The sequence below is a fragment of the Anolis sagrei genome, chromosome X, assembly GCF_037176765.1.
Source record: "Anolis sagrei isolate rAnoSag1 chromosome X, rAnoSag1.mat, whole genome shotgun sequence".
Taxonomy (NCBI): Eukaryota; Metazoa; Chordata; class Lepidosauria; order Squamata; family Dactyloidae; genus Anolis; species Anolis sagrei.
The window spans coordinates 31,555,481-31,572,604 of record NC_090034.1 but is presented as its reverse complement, the minus strand read 5'-3'; the positions used below and the strand labels follow the sequence as shown (position 1 = coordinate 31,572,604).

The 17,124-nt window shown below is 41.1% G+C and overlaps 1 protein-coding gene across 3 annotated transcripts in view; it reads left to right on the top strand.

Moving 5' to 3' along the window:
* The window catches only part of KNTC1 (kinetochore associated 1), a 165,157-nt gene that overhangs the window by 40,971 nt on the left and 107,062 nt on the right, over positions 1 to 17,124 (top strand). For all 3 annotated transcript variants that reach the window (XM_067473103.1, XM_060786016.2, XM_067473104.1), the window contains 6 exons: positions 477 to 586; positions 2,612 to 2,669; positions 7,081 to 7,179; positions 7,511 to 7,554; positions 7,641 to 7,700; positions 7,994 to 8,069. In XM_067473103.1, coding sequence (XP_067329204.1) covers positions 477 to 586; positions 2,612 to 2,669; positions 7,081 to 7,179; positions 7,511 to 7,554; positions 7,641 to 7,700; positions 7,994 to 8,069 — 447 coding nt within the window. The remainder of the gene's footprint in view (positions 1 to 476; positions 587 to 2,611; positions 2,670 to 7,080; positions 7,180 to 7,510; positions 7,555 to 7,640; positions 7,701 to 7,993; positions 8,070 to 17,124) is intronic.

The following is a 17,124-nucleotide window of genomic DNA, read 5'->3' as shown; positions in this document are numbered from 1 at the left end:
TGGTTCCCCATTTTGTGTGGAACTGGAATCCATGATTAACAGTTGGAGAACAAGCTGGGATTTTAAAGCTACGTGAATTAATGATTTCCTACTATCTTGGCTAGCTGCATAATCCTAGTTTCCTAGTTCAGGCAATAAAAGAACCAGGTTGCTCAAAGGCTTCCTGGTTTGGATTTTATACTTATTTACAGAAACATTTATATCTTAGTCATGTGTACCTCTTCTGCAGAGACAGTGAAGCCATGTCCATTGGCATGGATGTCTCGGTTGTAGGAATGGTTGTTTCAAAATGTGTCATTCTCCTTTAAAGTTGGACAGATATTTCCCCTTATTCACCCTAATCAGTTTGCCATGTATTTGCAACTGATCGATGATTACTTGATTCGCCGATAGAAAAATTTCAGTAATGCAGATGTATCTTCTTCACTATCCTAAGGTGAAGAGCAGACTGATATTTGTCTTTTTTCTCCTGGTAGAACGTTCTGTCGTTGTGGGACATTCGCTTGACGATGATTTGGGATGGCCTTTTAGTGGACACCGAAGAATTCCTGCTGACTTCAGAATCTGATTTCTCAGCAGTTGCTAGGTAAAGTGGATGACTGAAATGATAACTTCTGAGAATTATTCAAGTGTGTGCCACAGCTTCCCAGGGGCAGTATTATCTTGCAATCTTGCCTGTCGTGACTATTTAATGGTCTAGGCTATTTGGTTGATCACATCTTCTTGTATAAACTTGCCCAGGCCCTGAGATTCTCAGGAGAAACCCTTCTCTTGGGTCTACCTCCATCGCAAACTGGTTAAGAGAGAGCTGGGTTGCAGAGGAGAAACAGGTGATGTCCTGCTATATCTCAGAGGGTGATGTGGTCCCTGGGTAGCAGGAGACAGGCGAGTTTTCAAGCCCTTGGTGCCAAAAAACACAAATCTAGCATCTGGAGGAGGGCCACATCAAATGACATGGTGGGCTGAATTTGGCTCGTTGACACATGCAACCTGGAGTGTAGGTGCTGGGTTGCTGTGAGTTTTCCGGGCTGTCTGGCCATGTTCCAGAAGCATTATCTCCTGACGTTTCGCCCACATCTGTGGCAGACATCCTCAGAGGTTGTGAGGTCTGTTGGAAACTAGGCAAGTGGGGTTTATCTGTGGAATAATGTCTAGGGTGGGAGAAAAAAACTCTTGTCTGTTGGAGGCAAATGTGAATGTTGCCATTGGCCAGCTTGATTAGCATTGAATGGCCTTGCAGCTTCAAAGCCTGGCTGCTTCCTGCCTGGGGAAACCTTTGTTGGGTGGTGTTCGCTGGCCCTGATTGTTTCCTGTCTGGATTTCCCCTGTTTCTTTAGTATTGTTCTTTATTTATTTTTAAATACTGGTTACCAGATTTTGCTCATTTCCATAGTTTCCTCCTTTCTCTTGAAATTGTCCACATGCTTGGAACGCACTCCCGAATGAGATAAGATCGATCCCATCCTTCCTGGCCTTTAGGAAGAAATTAAAATTGTGGTTTTGGGACCAGGCTTTTGGACAACAGACATAAGGAGCACTTTAGCTGGATATCGACTGGAATGATGTCACGGCTGATGATATTGCGATACTGTTTTATGGTTTTAATTAATGCTGTAGTCGCTGTTTTTAATTATTGCTGTATGTATTTTAATTGTGATTTACTATTGTAATTTTATGTAGCGGCATTGTGTTGTTACTAAATGTAAGCCGTCCTGAATCCCCCTTCGGGGGTTGAGAAGAGACAGGATAAAAATACCAGAAATAAATAAATAAATACATTTCAGTGGCATCTCTGTGTAGTCTGACATGGTGGTTGTTAGAGTGGTCCAGCATTTCTGTGTTTCCAGATAATATGCTGTGTCTAGGTTGGTTCATAAAGTGCTCTGCTATGACTGACTTCTCTGGTTGACTTAGTCTGCAGTGCCTTTCATGTTCCTTGATTTGTGTTTGGGCAGTGCTGCTGTGTTTGGGGGCTGCTATGTCGACTTGTCCACAGCTGCATGGTATATGGCAAACTTCTGCAGAGGTGAGGGTTCCCTCTTGTCCTTTGCTGAACGTAGCATTTGTTGATTAGGTATTCAACGCTAATCAAGGTGGCCAATGGTAACATTCACACTTGCCTCCACCAGACAAGAGTTCTTTCTCTCTCCCTGGACATTCCACAGATATATAAACCCCACTTGCCTAGTTTCCAACAGACCTCATAATGTCTGAGGACACCTGCCATAGATGTGGGCGAAACGTCAGGAGAGAATGCCTCTGGAACATGGCCAGACAGCCCGGAAAACTCACAGCAACCCAGTGATTCCTGCCATGAAAGCCTGTGACAACACATTGCTATCAGAGGTGACCTATGCACACCATCCAACTAGAACTTGAATCTGGAGTTGGATCACAACTCCAGAGACCCTTTAGCCATTCTAGATGGGGCTTTGTGATTCCGTTACTCCCAAAGTAACTCATTCAAGCTCTGCCTTCCAGGGGTCTTTGGGAAATACAGGCCCTTTCTCTGCATACCTTTCAAAGTGAGGGTCATTTCGCTGCTACTAGAATCATTTTAAATTCTGGCAGCTCACTTACTACTTCAGTTGACACCTTTTTTTTTGTTCAGACAAGGGATTGCCGAGCTCAAGCTGGTTGTTTTGACAAAACCTGATGATGACAAACAGGTATTGCCTTTTTGCTTTTATTGGACTCCCCTCCAATCTCTTTATTTGATTATATTATCATATATATATATATACACACACACACATATATATATTTATACACACATATATTCATTTAAATAAGATAATATATTTATTTCATAATAACAAAAAAGTGACTTGAAATTTATGAATCTGCCTGACATAACTTAATGGTATTTCACTGCATGATTTTAGGAATTGTTCTGTTTTTTGCAGATGAGAGAGAAACAAAAATCTAGTTATCTTTGTTGAAATTCCTGATAGACTTATTTAAAACCATTTTGAAATTTAATTTAATCCGATTTTTCCAAACATATTATTTAAGTTTTAAGTGCTTAAATATATATTTAGCTAACTATTAACAGGATAGGGATTTGCCTTTATTGTGTCTTTGTATACTTGTCTTTTGTCTTTTACTCTTGATGCTTACTCCATTCATGTTTAATAAGTTTCATCTATGCTGACGATCGTGCCATCACCGCTCAAGCAAGGAGCTTTGAAATGGTTGAACATAAGCTCTTTGAAGCTTTAGATGCTCTTACTGCCTATTACAGGGAAAATCAGCTGGTTCCTAATCCATCTAAAATGCAGACGTGTGCTTTTCATCTTAAGAACAGACACGCATCTCGAGCTCTGAGGATTACCTGGCAAGGAACCCCACTGAAACATTGCAGCACACCAAAATACCTGGTAGTTACTGTGGACCGTGCTCTAACTTACAGGAAACACTGCTTGAATACCAAGCAAAGAGTGGGTGCTAGAATTAATATCATATGAAAGCCTTTGCACTTTGCTACTCTGCTGCTGGATATGCATGCCCAGTGTGGAATACATCTCACCACGTTAAAACAGTGGATGTGGCTCTTAATGAGACATGCCGCATTATCACAGGATGTCTATGTTCCACACTGCTGGAGAAATTATATTGTTTCGCAGGTATTGCACCACCTGACATCCGTAGGGAAGTAGCAGCCAGCAATGAAAGGACCAAGGCATGGACATCTCCGGCCCATTCTCTGTACAGATATCAGCCAGCACGCCAACACCTTAAATCAAGAAATAGCTTCCTAAGCTCTACAGAGATACTTGCAGGAGCACCTCAGCAAGTGAGAGTCCATGACGAACTCCAACTTTTAGCACAACACCACAAATATGATATCATAGGCATCACTGAAACCTGGTGGGATGACTGCTATCGCTGGAATGTAGACATCGAGGGCTATAACCTCTTTCAGAGAAACCGAACAAAGGGGAGAGGAGGCGGAGTAGCCTTATATGTCAAAAACTCTTATGCTGTAGAAGAAATGCATGACAGCAATCCGGGAAACCAGCTTGAAAGCATCTGGATAAGAATCAAGGGAACTGGGACTCAAAACGATCATGTTGTAGGAGTCTACTACAGACCTCCAAGCCAGGAGGAAGAACTTGATGAAGTCTTCTGCCAACAGTTGACCAAACAGGCACAGAGAAGAGATGTAGTAGTCATGGGCAATTTCAACTATCCCGATATTTGCTGGAAAACAAACTCGGCCAAGAGTACAAAGTCCAACAAATTCCTCGCTTGCCTTGCAGACAATTTAATGGTCCAGAAGGTAGAAGAGGCAACAAGGGGATAGGCTACTCTTGATCTCATCCTAACAAATGCGGAGGACCTGATCGATGCGGTTGAAGTGGTAGGATCCTTAGGGGCAAGTGACCATGTGCTCCTGCAATTTGAGGTACAAAGGAAGGCCGAAACTAAGACAAGTCAAACCCGCATTTTGGACTTTAGGAGAGCTGATTTCCAAAAAATGAAGGAAACACTGAGCAGCATTCCGTGGACACAGATACTAAAAGACAAGGGAGTTACGGATGGATGGGAGTTTCTCAAGAGTGAAATACACAAGGCGCAGTTGCAAACCGTGCCAACAAAAAGAAAAAATAGGACAAGTGCAAAGAAGCCAGAATGGATGTCCAAAGAACTTCTGACTGTGCTAAGACACAAAAGAGACATGCACAAGAACTGGAAAAAGGGAGAAATCACCAAAGAAGAATTCAAACAAATAGCCAACACCTGTAGGGAAAAGGTCCGCAAGGCTAAAGCACAAAACGAGCTCAGGCTTGCCAGGGACATTAAAAACAATAAAAAGGGATTCTTTTCTTATGTCAGTAGAAAAAGGAAAAACAAGGAGGCGATAGAGCCTCTTCGAGGAGAAGATGGGGCAATGCTGACAGGGGATAGGGAAAAGGCAGAACTACTTAATACCTTCTTTGCCTCGGTCTTCTCACAAAAAGAAAGTCATCTTCAACCTCAGCAAAATTGAGTGGATGAGGGATTTGAGGACATCCAACTCCAAATTGGGAAACAAGTCATACAGGAATACCTGGCCGCTCTAAATGAGTTCAAGTCCCCAGGGCCAGATCAATTACACCCAAGAGTATTGAAGAAACTAGTGGAAGTCATTTCGGAACCATTGGCAACCATCTTTGAGAGTTCTTGGAGAACAGGAAAAGTTCCAGCAGATTGGAGGAGGGCCAATGTGGTCCCAATCTTCAAGAAGGGAAAAAAGGATGACTCAAACAACTACCGTCCGGTTAGCCTCACGTCAATACCAGGCAAGATTCTGGAAAAGATTGTTTAGGAAGTGGTCTGCAAACACTTAGAAACAAATGCGGTCATTGCTACTAGTCAACATGGATTTATCAAAAACAAGTCATGCCAGACTAATCTGATCTCTTTTTTCGATAGAGTTACAAGCTGGGTAGATGCGGGAAATGCCGTGGATGTAGCGTACCTGGATTTCAGTAAGGCCTTCGACAAGGTCCCCCAAGACCTTCTGGCAAGGAAACTAGTCCAATGTGGGCTAGGCAAAACTACGGTGAGGTGGATCTGTAATTGGTTAAATGGACGAACCCAGGGGGTGCTCACCAATGCTTCCTCTTCATCCTGGAAAGAAGTGACGAGCGGAGTGCCGCAGGGTTCCGTCCTGGGCCCGGTCCTGTTCAACATCTTTATTAATAACTTAGATGAAGGGTTAGAAGGCAGGATCATCAGGTTTGCAGATGACACCAAATTGGGAGGGATAGCCAATACTCCAGAGGACAGGAGCAGGATTCAAAACGATCTTGACAGATTAGAGAGATGGGCCAAAACTAACAAAATGAAGTTCAACAGTGACAAATGCAAGATACTCCACTTTGGCATGAAAAACAAAATGCAAAGATACAGAATGGGGGATGCCTGGCTCGAGAGCAGTACGTGTGAAAAAGATCTTGGAGTCCTCGTGGACAACAAGTTAAACATGAGCCAACAATGTGATGTGGCGGCAAAAAAAGCCAATGGGATTTTGGCCTGCATCAATAGGAGCATAGTGTCTAGATCTAGGGAAGTAATGCTACCCCTCTATTCTGTTTTGGTTAGACCACATCTGGAATATTGTGTCCAATTCTGGGCACCACAATTCAAGAGAGATATTGACAAGCTGGAATGTGTCCAGAGGAGAGCGACTAAAATGATAAAAGGTCTGGAGAACAAGCCCTATGAGGAGTGGCTTAAGGAGCTGGGCATGTTTAGCCTGAAGAAGAGAAGGCTGGGAGGGGATATGATAGCCATGTATAAATATGTGAGACGAAGCCACAGGGAGGAGGGAGCAAGTTTGTTTTCTGCTTCCCTGGAGACTTGGACGCGGAACAATGGCTTCAAACTACAAGAGAGGAGATTCCATCTGAACATGAGGAAGAACTTCCTGACTGTGAGAGCCGTTCAGCAGTGGAACTCTCTGCCCCGGAGTGTGGTGGAGGCTCCTTCTTTGGAAGCTTTTAAACAGAGGCTGGATGGCCATCTGTCAGGGGTGATTTGAATGCAATATTCCTGCTTCTTGGCAGGGGGTTGGACTGGATGGCCCATGAGGTCTCTTCCAACTCTTTGATTCTATGATTCTATGATTCTATGAAAAGTGGCATGCTAAAACCTGGAACCTCAATCAGTGGCTGAGACTGGATGAGAAACTCCCTCCCGAGCACACAGAAGACTGGGCGACTTGGAAGGCACTGAATAGGCTGCTCTCTGGCAGCATGAGATGCAGAGCTAGCCTTAAGGAATGGGGCTACTAAGTGGAGTCCACGATATGTGAGTGTGGAGAAGATCAAACTACAGACCATTGACTGCAATGCAGTCTGAGCCCCAACAAATGCACAATGGAGGACCTTCTTACCGCGACACCAGAGGCCCTCCAAGTGGCCAGCTTCTGGTCAAAGGAAATTTAGTACAATGCCAGGCTTTTAACTTTGTTTGTGGTTGTGGTTTCTGTATGCATTATAACTGTGTTCTCAATTTGCTTCTGACACAATAAATAAATGAATACTGTTGATATGGTCAGATGAGTAATCAATAAACAAATCTGTTTTGCAGACGAGGCGGATTGTCATTTTTTCGTTGCCGACTCTGCGTCAACTCTACTCTTTGAAAGTGGCTCATGTGTCTTCACTGGTTCAAAGTGGAATAAATACTGTAAGTAAATGGGGGAAATCACAGGAAAGGTGGAAGGAAAAAAAGACAGCATGAAAAGCAAACTCTCAGCTGAGTTTTCAAGGGACACATCCATAATTCCTTGCCATTCACTATGCAGATGGGGCTGCAAGTCAAAACATCTGAAGAGCCAGAGGCTTCTCTTTTTGGAAAGGGAGCTTGAAACATTGCTGTCACAAAGGACAATATTTGGGGGAGTCAGTCATGTTAGTGATGCTGACCAGGACCATAATACTTTCACAATTTCTATCTAAATATTATGCAATTATTTGGGATTTCTTCCCCCTCACCCTAAATATTGCCTCTCTTACAGGATACAATATACTTTTTGGAAGGAGTGTGTGAAGATGAACAAGAGTAAGCTTGGACTCACATTGACAGTTCACGTATCGCTTTCTGTCCAGTGGCTTCATTCGCTTTTTTAACCAAGAATTGCTTTTTAGGTCTCCTGACGTTTCATTTCTGGTAATGAGATGCTTAACAGAAGCCTTACCTGAGAACAGGTAAGGGTGTTTGTGTGTGTGTGTGTGTAGACATAGATATACAAATGTTTGCTGTTCTAGTTAGGTGCAAGCATTATTTATTTATTTATTTAAACCCTGCCTTTCTCCCCGAGGGGACTCAAGGCGACTAACAACCACACATTTTGATCACTTTAAAACAAAGCAAATACGAAAATTAAAAAGCATTTAAATAGGAATGTTTGTCTATAAAATGAAGAGTTAAAACCAATTCAGAAAAGACTTTCAATTGGAGATCATTAGGTAACTCTGCTCTCTATTGTCTCTTTCCTTAGACTGAGCCGTTTACTTCACAAGCGCAGGTTTGCCGAAGCGGAGAGTTTTGCCATTCAGTTTGGACTGGACCCAGAGGTATTCAATCTGCAGATCAGAACTTTCTTGCCGCTGCAGTGTTTGCGATGGTGGTTTTCTTGCATTTCTTCTTATTCTAACACATTTATGAATAAATCAGAGATTCTAGAGCAGGGGTCCTCAAACTAAGGCCCAGGGGCCAGATATGGCCCTCCAAGGTCATTTACCTGGCCCTCACTCAGGGTCAACCTAAGTCTGAAACAACTTGAAAGCACACAATAACAACAACAACAACAATCCTATCTCATCAGCCAAAAGCATGCCCACACTTCCCATTGAAATACTAATAAGTTTATATTTGTTAAAATTGTTCTTCATTTTAATTATTGTATTGTTTTAAAGTGTTTTTTTTTTTTTGCACTACAAATAAGATATGTGCAGTGTGCATAGGAATTTATTTGTGTTTTTTCAAATTATAGTCCGGCCCTCCAACAGTTTGAGAGACTGTGACCTGGCCCTCTGTTTAAAAAGTTTGAGAACCCCTGTTCTAGAGAGTCCTTTTTATGTCCTGAATGAGCTGCAGGATAGGAATGCAGCCCTTTTATCCCTACTTTGCTCTCCCTGCTGTTGCAACTGCTAGATAAATCAGAAGCGACTTGTTTCTCATTTCTCAAACACCGTCCCGGATGGTTGTTACCTTTACATGCCAGGATGGTAAACCAAGGTTTATTATATTACAGATCCTGGCTTTTGGGGTAAGGAAAAAGTAGGCATCTCCTTTCAGATGACAGGAGAGGATGGGTAACAACAACAACAACAATACATTTTATTTATTATAAATAAACCATTCTTTATTAGATCAGTTGACATAGTAGCAGGAAGGCGCAAATGGAAACAGACTGTATATACTAGTACTCATGAATAATAACCCTATTTCTCTGAACATAAGACCTAACTAGAAAATAAGCACTAGTCTGATTTTTCTTCAGGATGCTTGTAATATAAGCCCTACCCCAAAAAGGAGCCCCAAGTACTATTTATTTATTTATTTACTACATTTATACCTCACTCTATTTCATCCCGAAGGGGACTCAGAGTGGCTTCCAAATTAGCAACAATTAAATGCTATTCAAGCAAATATACAAATACAATAAACACATACCTTAAAATCCATAATAATTTAAAAATCAACATCAGTATATTCAAATCAAGTATTAAAACCACACATAATCAAAATCATAGTCCAAGAGTCATTCCAGTCGTGTTGCACTTATTACATATCTGCCTATTGCACTGATTAATCTCCAAGAGCTTGATCCCATGGCCAGATTTTTAATTTCTTTCTAAGGGTCAGGAGGGAGGCAGCTGATCTGATTTTGCTGGGGAAGGAGTTCCATTGCCGAGGTGCCACCACTGAGAAGGCCCTGTTTCATCCCCGCCAAATGCACCTGCAAAGAAGGTGGGACCGAGAACAGGGCCTCCCCAGAAGATTTTAACTTTTGAGGTGGTTCATAGGGGGAGATACGTTCTGGCAGGTAAGCTGGGCCGGAACCGTTTAGGGCTTTATAGGCTAAACCCAGCATTTTGAATTGTGCTTGATAGCAGACTGGCAGCCAGTGGAGCTGACATAACAGGGAAGTTGTGTGCTCCCTGTACCCCGCTTCGGTGAGGAACCTGGCTGCCACCCATTGGATCACTTGAAGCTTTTGAACAGTCTTCAAAAGTAACCCCATGTAGACTGTGTTGCAGTGGTCTATTTGAGCTGTAACAAGAGCCTGGACCACCATGGCCAAGTCTGGATTCCCAAACAATGGATGCAACTAATGCACAAGTTTTAATTGTGCAAAAGCTCCCCTGGCCACTGCCGAGACCTGGGGTTCCAGGCTCAATGATGAGTCCAGAACTCCTAAGCTTCAAATATGTGTCTTTCAGGGGGAATGTGGCCCCATCCAACACTGGCTGTAACCCTATATCCTGTTCGATCTTGTGACTGTCCAAGAGTACCTCTGTTTTGTCTGGATTCAATTTCAATTTGTTCACCCTCATCCAGACCGTCATAGTTTCCAAGCACCAGTTCAGGATCTGAACATCCTCCTTAACAACAGATGGAAAGGAATGATAGAGTTGAATGTCATCTACATAAAGATGGCATCAAACTCCAAAACTCCGGATGATCTCCCCCAGCAGCTTCATTTAGCTGTTAATTAAAATGAGGGAGAGTACTGAACCCTGTGGGACCCCACAGAACACAGGCTGTGGGGCCAAGCAGGTGTCCCCCAACAACACCTCCTGAGAGCGACCCTCCAGGAAGGACTGGATCCACTGCAAAATAGTGCCTCTGAGCCCCATTTCCATGAGGTCTCAGAAGGATACTGTGGTCTTTGGTATCGAAGGCCACTGAGCGGTCCAAGAGAACGAACAGCGACAAACTCTCCCATCCAGTTCCCTACGTAGATAATCCACTAAGGCAGCGTTTCTCAACCTCGGGCCGGATTGAAGGCCCAAGAAACGCAAAGCCACCCTTCCCGACGGTCTCAAGTGCGGGTCCCCCTCAAGGGGATCAGCCAGAAGACCCAGACTAGGGGAGGCACAGGAGCAGCAGATCGAGATAGAGGTATCCACTCCAGGGACCTGGGGATTGGAACAACAGCCGACCGAATGCCACTTTTAAAGAGCGGTGGAGTGAGTGAACTTACGGGTGAGTAGACAAACCACCCCCAAAACGCCCCATAGCGAACGACAGAGGGGAAGAAGTAAGAATAAATAAGAATACTAGAATATTTGAGATAAAGAAGAGAAAGAGGAGAAATAACTCAATAGAAGGATCTGTAATTGGTTAAGTGGACGAACACAGAGAGTGCTCACCAATGCTTCCTCTTCATCTTGGAAAGAAGTGACAAGTGGAGTGCCGCAGGGTTCCATCCTGGGCCCGGTCCTGTTCAACATCTTTATTAACGACTTAGATGAAGGGCTAGAAGGCATGATCATCAAGTTTGCAGATGACACCAAATTGGGAGGGATAGCCAATAGTCCAGAGGACAGGAGCAGAATTCAAAACGATCTTGACAGATTAGAGAGATGGGCCAAAACTAACAAAATGAAGTTCAACAGTAACAAATGCAAGATACTCCACTTTGGCAGAAAAAATGAAATGCAAAGATACAGAATGGGGGACGCCTGGCTCAAGAGCAGTACGTGTGAAAAAGATCTTGGAATCCTCGTGGACAGCAAGTTAAACATGAGCCAACAATGTGATGTGGCGGCAAAAAAAGCCAATGGGATTTTGGCCTGCATCAATAGGAGCATAGTGTCTAGATCTAGGGAAGTAATGCTACCCCTCTATTCTGCTTTGGTTAGACCACAACTGGAATATTGTGTCCAATTCTGGGCACCACAATTCAAGAGAGATATTGACAAGCTGGAATGTGTCCGGAGGAGGGCGACTAAAATGATCAAGGGTCTGGAGAACAAGCCCTATGAGGAGCGGCTTAGGGAACTGGGCATGTTTAGCCTGAAGAAGAGAAGGCTGAGAGGAGATATGATAGCCATGTATAAATATGTGAGAGGAAGCCACAGAGAGGAGGGAGCAAGCTTGTTTTCTGCTTCCTTGGAGACTAGGACGCGGAACAATGGCTTCAAACTACAAGAGAGGAGATTCCATCTGAACATGAGGAAGAACTTCCTGACTGTGAGAGCCGTTCAGCAGTGGAACTCTCTGCCCCGGAGTGTGGTGGAGGCTCCTTCTTTGGAAGCTTTTAAGCAGAGGCTGGATGGCCATTTGTCAGGGGTGATTTGAATGCAATATTCCTGCTTCTTGGCAGGGGGTTGGACTGGATGGCCCATGAGGTCTCTTCCAACTCTTTGATTCTATGATTCTATGATTCTATGAAGAGGAAAGGAGGACGGGAGGACGGGAACACTAAGCAAACACAAAGCAAAGAGTAATACAGAGCACAATAGAACAGAGGGAACCGGATTGGACCGGAGGAAAAACAGTCATCGGGAAAGAATAAAAGGATAAAAAAATAAAGGAAGAAAGGGAAAAGTGAAGTGCCTTGGAAAACAAGCGCCAAAGGCAAAAAAAAAATAAGCCAAAACGTGAGCGAAAGCAAATTAAATTAAAATAGAATAGAATAAAACCAAGGAAGAAAGACAAGACAAGGAATTTTTATACGATAGAAAACATCAAGAAATAATAACAAAAAGAAAGAAAGGAAATTGGATATAAAAAGAAACGAACCTGAGAGATAAGATAAGACCGTCTCTTGCCATATTGGCCTTGAAAACGCTAGGGACTCCCTAGGCAAATCACTAGCCAGGCAGAACTTATTTATTATTTATTTATTTATTTACTGCATTTGTAGACCGCCGTTCTCAGCCCTAGGGCGACTCACGGCGGTGTACAACATATAAAACAATTTACAATAAAGGCAATATCACAAACAACAATAACAACATGACTATCAATAATACAATTACACTAAATCATCCGCAACGTCTCATCGTAGAATCACAATCCAGTCTCGTTATCCATATTCTGTTCCAATCATCATTGCCAATTGTTGTAGCACTTAGTCAAACGCCTTCTCAAACAACCACGTCTTTAGTCTCTTGCGGAATGTCATAAGGGAGGGCGCCTGTCTGATGTCTACAGGGAGGATGTTCCACTGGCTACAGTCCATGAGGCGCCCTCCCACCCGGAAACAATGCAAGCTAACCAACCGGTAGAGAAGATAGTCTTGCAAAGCATTCTGGAGCAGGGGAGAAGGCGGAAGTGGAAAGAAGAGCAACAAGAGGGAGTAAAGAAATCCTAGAGAGGAAGGAAGCAAGGGACGCAGCCAAAAAAGAAATAAAGACAATAACAAAAATAAGGAAATAAGCAATAAAAATAGAGACTCAAACCAATAATAATCGGAAAATAATTGAAAGGAAACTTAAGAAGGAGGCAAGAAATAAGAAGTTAGAAGCAAGAAGGACTCTCATAAGGAACAATTGGCAAAATTACAAGAGGACTAAGGAACACAGAAGATATAAAATAGAAGAAAGAATATACACGGAGACATCGAGAAGGTAATTAATGTAATCAATGTATTCAGTGTAATGAATGTAAAAACTTAATTTTTACCAATTCATTAAGATCAACTTCTATCAATTTATCAAGATTAAGTATTCCTAGATTAAATGTAAACTGATCCAGATTAAATGAAAGACTGAATTTTAATAACTGATTAACTAGAAATAAGAATACGAAAGTGTAAGCAATATAGAATAATTGCACTAACTATTTGGAACTATTATAAGCCCAGACAACTACCATAAAGACAATCTAGACAATTCAGAAGGAAACGGTGTATTGGGGAGTCAACTCAAGGAGGAAATTAGAAGACAGAAGAGGCCAGAGAAGAAGAGCAGAAAGAAGAGAAGTAGAACAGACACCACAACGGCTATAAAAGTCAACATAGGAAAAATCTTTAAGAACTGGACAAAAAAAATCTAAAAATAATACAGAACAAAGGAGGGGTTCACTGTCAGAAAACCCAACTGCATAGGAAATCTTGAAAGATGTACAAAAAATGCTAGAAAACCAAGAAGCGTATCAAGAAAAACAGGATGCTTACCAAAAAATAGCGGAGGACCAAAGGATGAGCATAAGGAATGACTTAACCGAGGAAATGATAAAGATGAAGAAAGAGATCACAAACGAACTAGGAGAAATGAAAAAAGAGATACTCTATGAAACAAGAAATGAAGAAGAATCAGATGGATATATCAAAATTCGAAAAGGTGCAGGAAAAAATAAATGAGAAGCTAGAGGACATGGAACTGAAGGAAGCTAAAATTGAAGCAAGACTAGATCAACAAGAACAGAAAGAACTATAATATTATTTAAGATTTCGTAACATACAGGAAGAACCACAAGAAAACCTGAGGCAGATAATTAAACTAATGGTATCAGAAATACTAGAAATCCCATAAGATGACGCTGAAACAAATATTGATCAAGCATACAGAATCTCGACAAATTATGCCCAAAAGCATAAAGTAGACAGGGATGTTATTGTACAATTCAGTAGAAAACACGTTCGAGATGAAATTCTCAAGAGAAGCTACAAAAACCCACCCTACTACAAAAAAAAAAAATCATCTTAAAGGAGTATCCACAATCGACAATACAAAAAAGAAGGAAATACAAGACATTAGCAGACGAACTCAAGAAACAACAGATTAAATTCCGATGGGCAAAAGGAGGATTAATGGCCACGTACAACAACGAGAAGATATGGATCACATCCGAAGAGAAAGCAAATGATTTCGTGAAAACAATAACAAGAGATAAAGAAGAACAGGACTTCCAATACATACCAGGAAAAAAGATGCAAGTCAAAAGATTTAGAACAGAATCACTGGAAAAAACTGAAGAGACCCCTGGCACATCAGTATCAAAACTCGACATAATTACAGAGAAAAAGGAAGAACATGGAAAGAACAATTAAATGCTACTCTCAAAATGTAAACGGATTGAATTCACCAGAAAAAATGAAGAAGGATACTAAATAGAATTGGACAAAGTAAATATGACTTGGTAGCATTTCAAGAAACCCATATAGCCCAGAGACATTCTGCACATCTAACTAAAAAAAAATTAGGTAGAGAATTTTATTCATCGGCAGTGGAAAAGAAGAGAGTAGTGCTATATGTAAACCCCCAACTAGAACCACAGTTAGCATTCAGAGATGAAGAAGGGAGAATAGTAGGGGTGACATTAACAATAGACAATCAGAAGACCTTGGTCTGCAACATTTATGCGCGCAATGGACCGAAATCAAAATTCACACAAAAATTGAAAAGAATGATCCAACAAGAAGAATACGACCACTTAATAGTAATGGGTGACTTTAACGGTATAATCAATAGTCAATGGGACAGGAAAGCAGAAACAAAGGGGAAAAATAACACACAGAAACCTGCTGCCCAAAACCTTAACGAACCTCCTTGAAGAGCTGAATCTACAAGATATTTGGAGAACCCATCATGCCCGCGAAAGAGACTACACACACTTCTCATCAAGACACAGGAGCTGGTCCAGAATAGATATGGTCTGGGCGACGCACTCTCTCTCATCTAAAATTGACAAGATTTAGATATTCATGACTCTGATCATAGCCCCATCGAGGTCATTTACAACCAAAAAAGAAGACATGGCGTCTTAATGATAATTTATTAAGAGATCCAACAATACAACAAACGATCAAAACACAATTACAGAACTACTTTGAATATAATGAAACAGAAGACGTGGACATCCAAACAATTTGGGATGCTGGGAAAGCAGTACTTTGAGGAATTTGTATCCAGCAATCTGCGATAAGAAATAAGAAGAAAAGGGAACAGAAACAAATAATAATGACTAAATTAGATGAAATAGAAAGGAAATTGAAGCATGAGCCAAAAAATACCAACTTAATACAAGAGGTAGAGACATTGCACAGACAAAGGATAAAATTAGAAACTGAACAAATGGCAAGAAAGTTAAAATATGCAAAACAGACACATTTCCATAATGCAAACAAGGTGGGAACATGGTTAGTGAGAAGAATAGGGAAAATGAGACAGAATCAATTTATCACTAAAATAATCACAGATAACACAGAATATACTAAAGAAAAAAGATATAATCAATCAGTTTAACATATACTATAAGGCACTTTATGCAAAAGAACAAATTCAGACAGAAAAAGTATGCAATTCCTGGGACAACAGAAACTGGAAAAGATCTCAGAGGAACAAAGAGCAAGTTTAAACAAAGAAATAACGGAACAAGGGATTCATAATGCCATTCTTAAACTAGATGCAAGCAAAACACCAAGACCTGACGGATTCACAGCCACTTTCTACAAAGTCTACGAACAGGAATTAATACCAAAACTGAAAATGCTGATGAAACAAGCACGGGAAATGCAAAGAATACCAAACACTTGGAAGAATAACGATGATTCATAAAGAAGGCACAGATAAAATGGACGTTAAGAATTATCGACCTATTTCTTTATTAAATATTGATTACAAAATATATGCAAGTATTCTAGCTGAAAGATTAAAGGGGTTCTTAAAAATATGGATTAAAGAAGAGCAAGCAGGATTCCTCCCACAGCGTCATATCAAGGACGACGTAAGAATAATTGTGAATATTATAGAATATTACGAGAAGAACTGTGATAAAGAATGTGCCTTGTTGTTGCTGGATGCCGAAAAGGCATTTGATAAAATAAACTGGGAATATTTCTTAGCCTTAATGCAGGAAATGGACATGGGGTACTACTTCATAAACTCGATAAAAGCAATTTACAATACACAGGAAGCGGGAATATGTATCAACGGACAAACAACGGAGAGCATAAATATACAGAAGGGAACACGGCAAGGCTGCCCGTTGTCCCCACTCTTATTTATAATGTCATTAAAAACACTACTAAATAATATAAGGAAAGATGTTACACTCAAAGGAACAAAGATTAGAAAACATTCATACAAATTCAGGGCCTATGCAGATGATGTGATCTGTATGGTCGAAGATCCGATAGACAACCTGGAAAAGTGGATCAGCAAAATCGAAGACTTTGGCTTTGTAGCAGGTTTCAACTTAAACAAGAACAAAACAAAAATACTGGCTAAAAACATATCAAAAGAAAGGCAAAAATTACTAGAGGAAAAGAATGGGATACAAGTAGTGGAGAAAATCAAATACCTAGGCATAACCCTAACAGCAAAAAACTCTCATCTTCTTAAAAATAATTACGAAACTAAATGGAAGGAGATCAGCAAGGAAATGACCAAATGGAATTTTTTAAATCTATCATTATTAGGCAGGATATCAGCCATTAAAATGATGGTCCTGCCAAAGCTTCTCTTCTTATTTCAAGCAATTCCAATAATTAGGAACAGACAGACATTCAAAAACTGGAACAAAGAAATCACAAAATTTATATGGGCAGGAAGAAACCCCGAATAAAATATACGAATTTGATTGACCTTAAGGAAAGAGGCGGCCTAGGACTACCCGATTTTCAAACATACCACGACGCATGCGGATTAATCTGGATAAAGGATTGGGCAA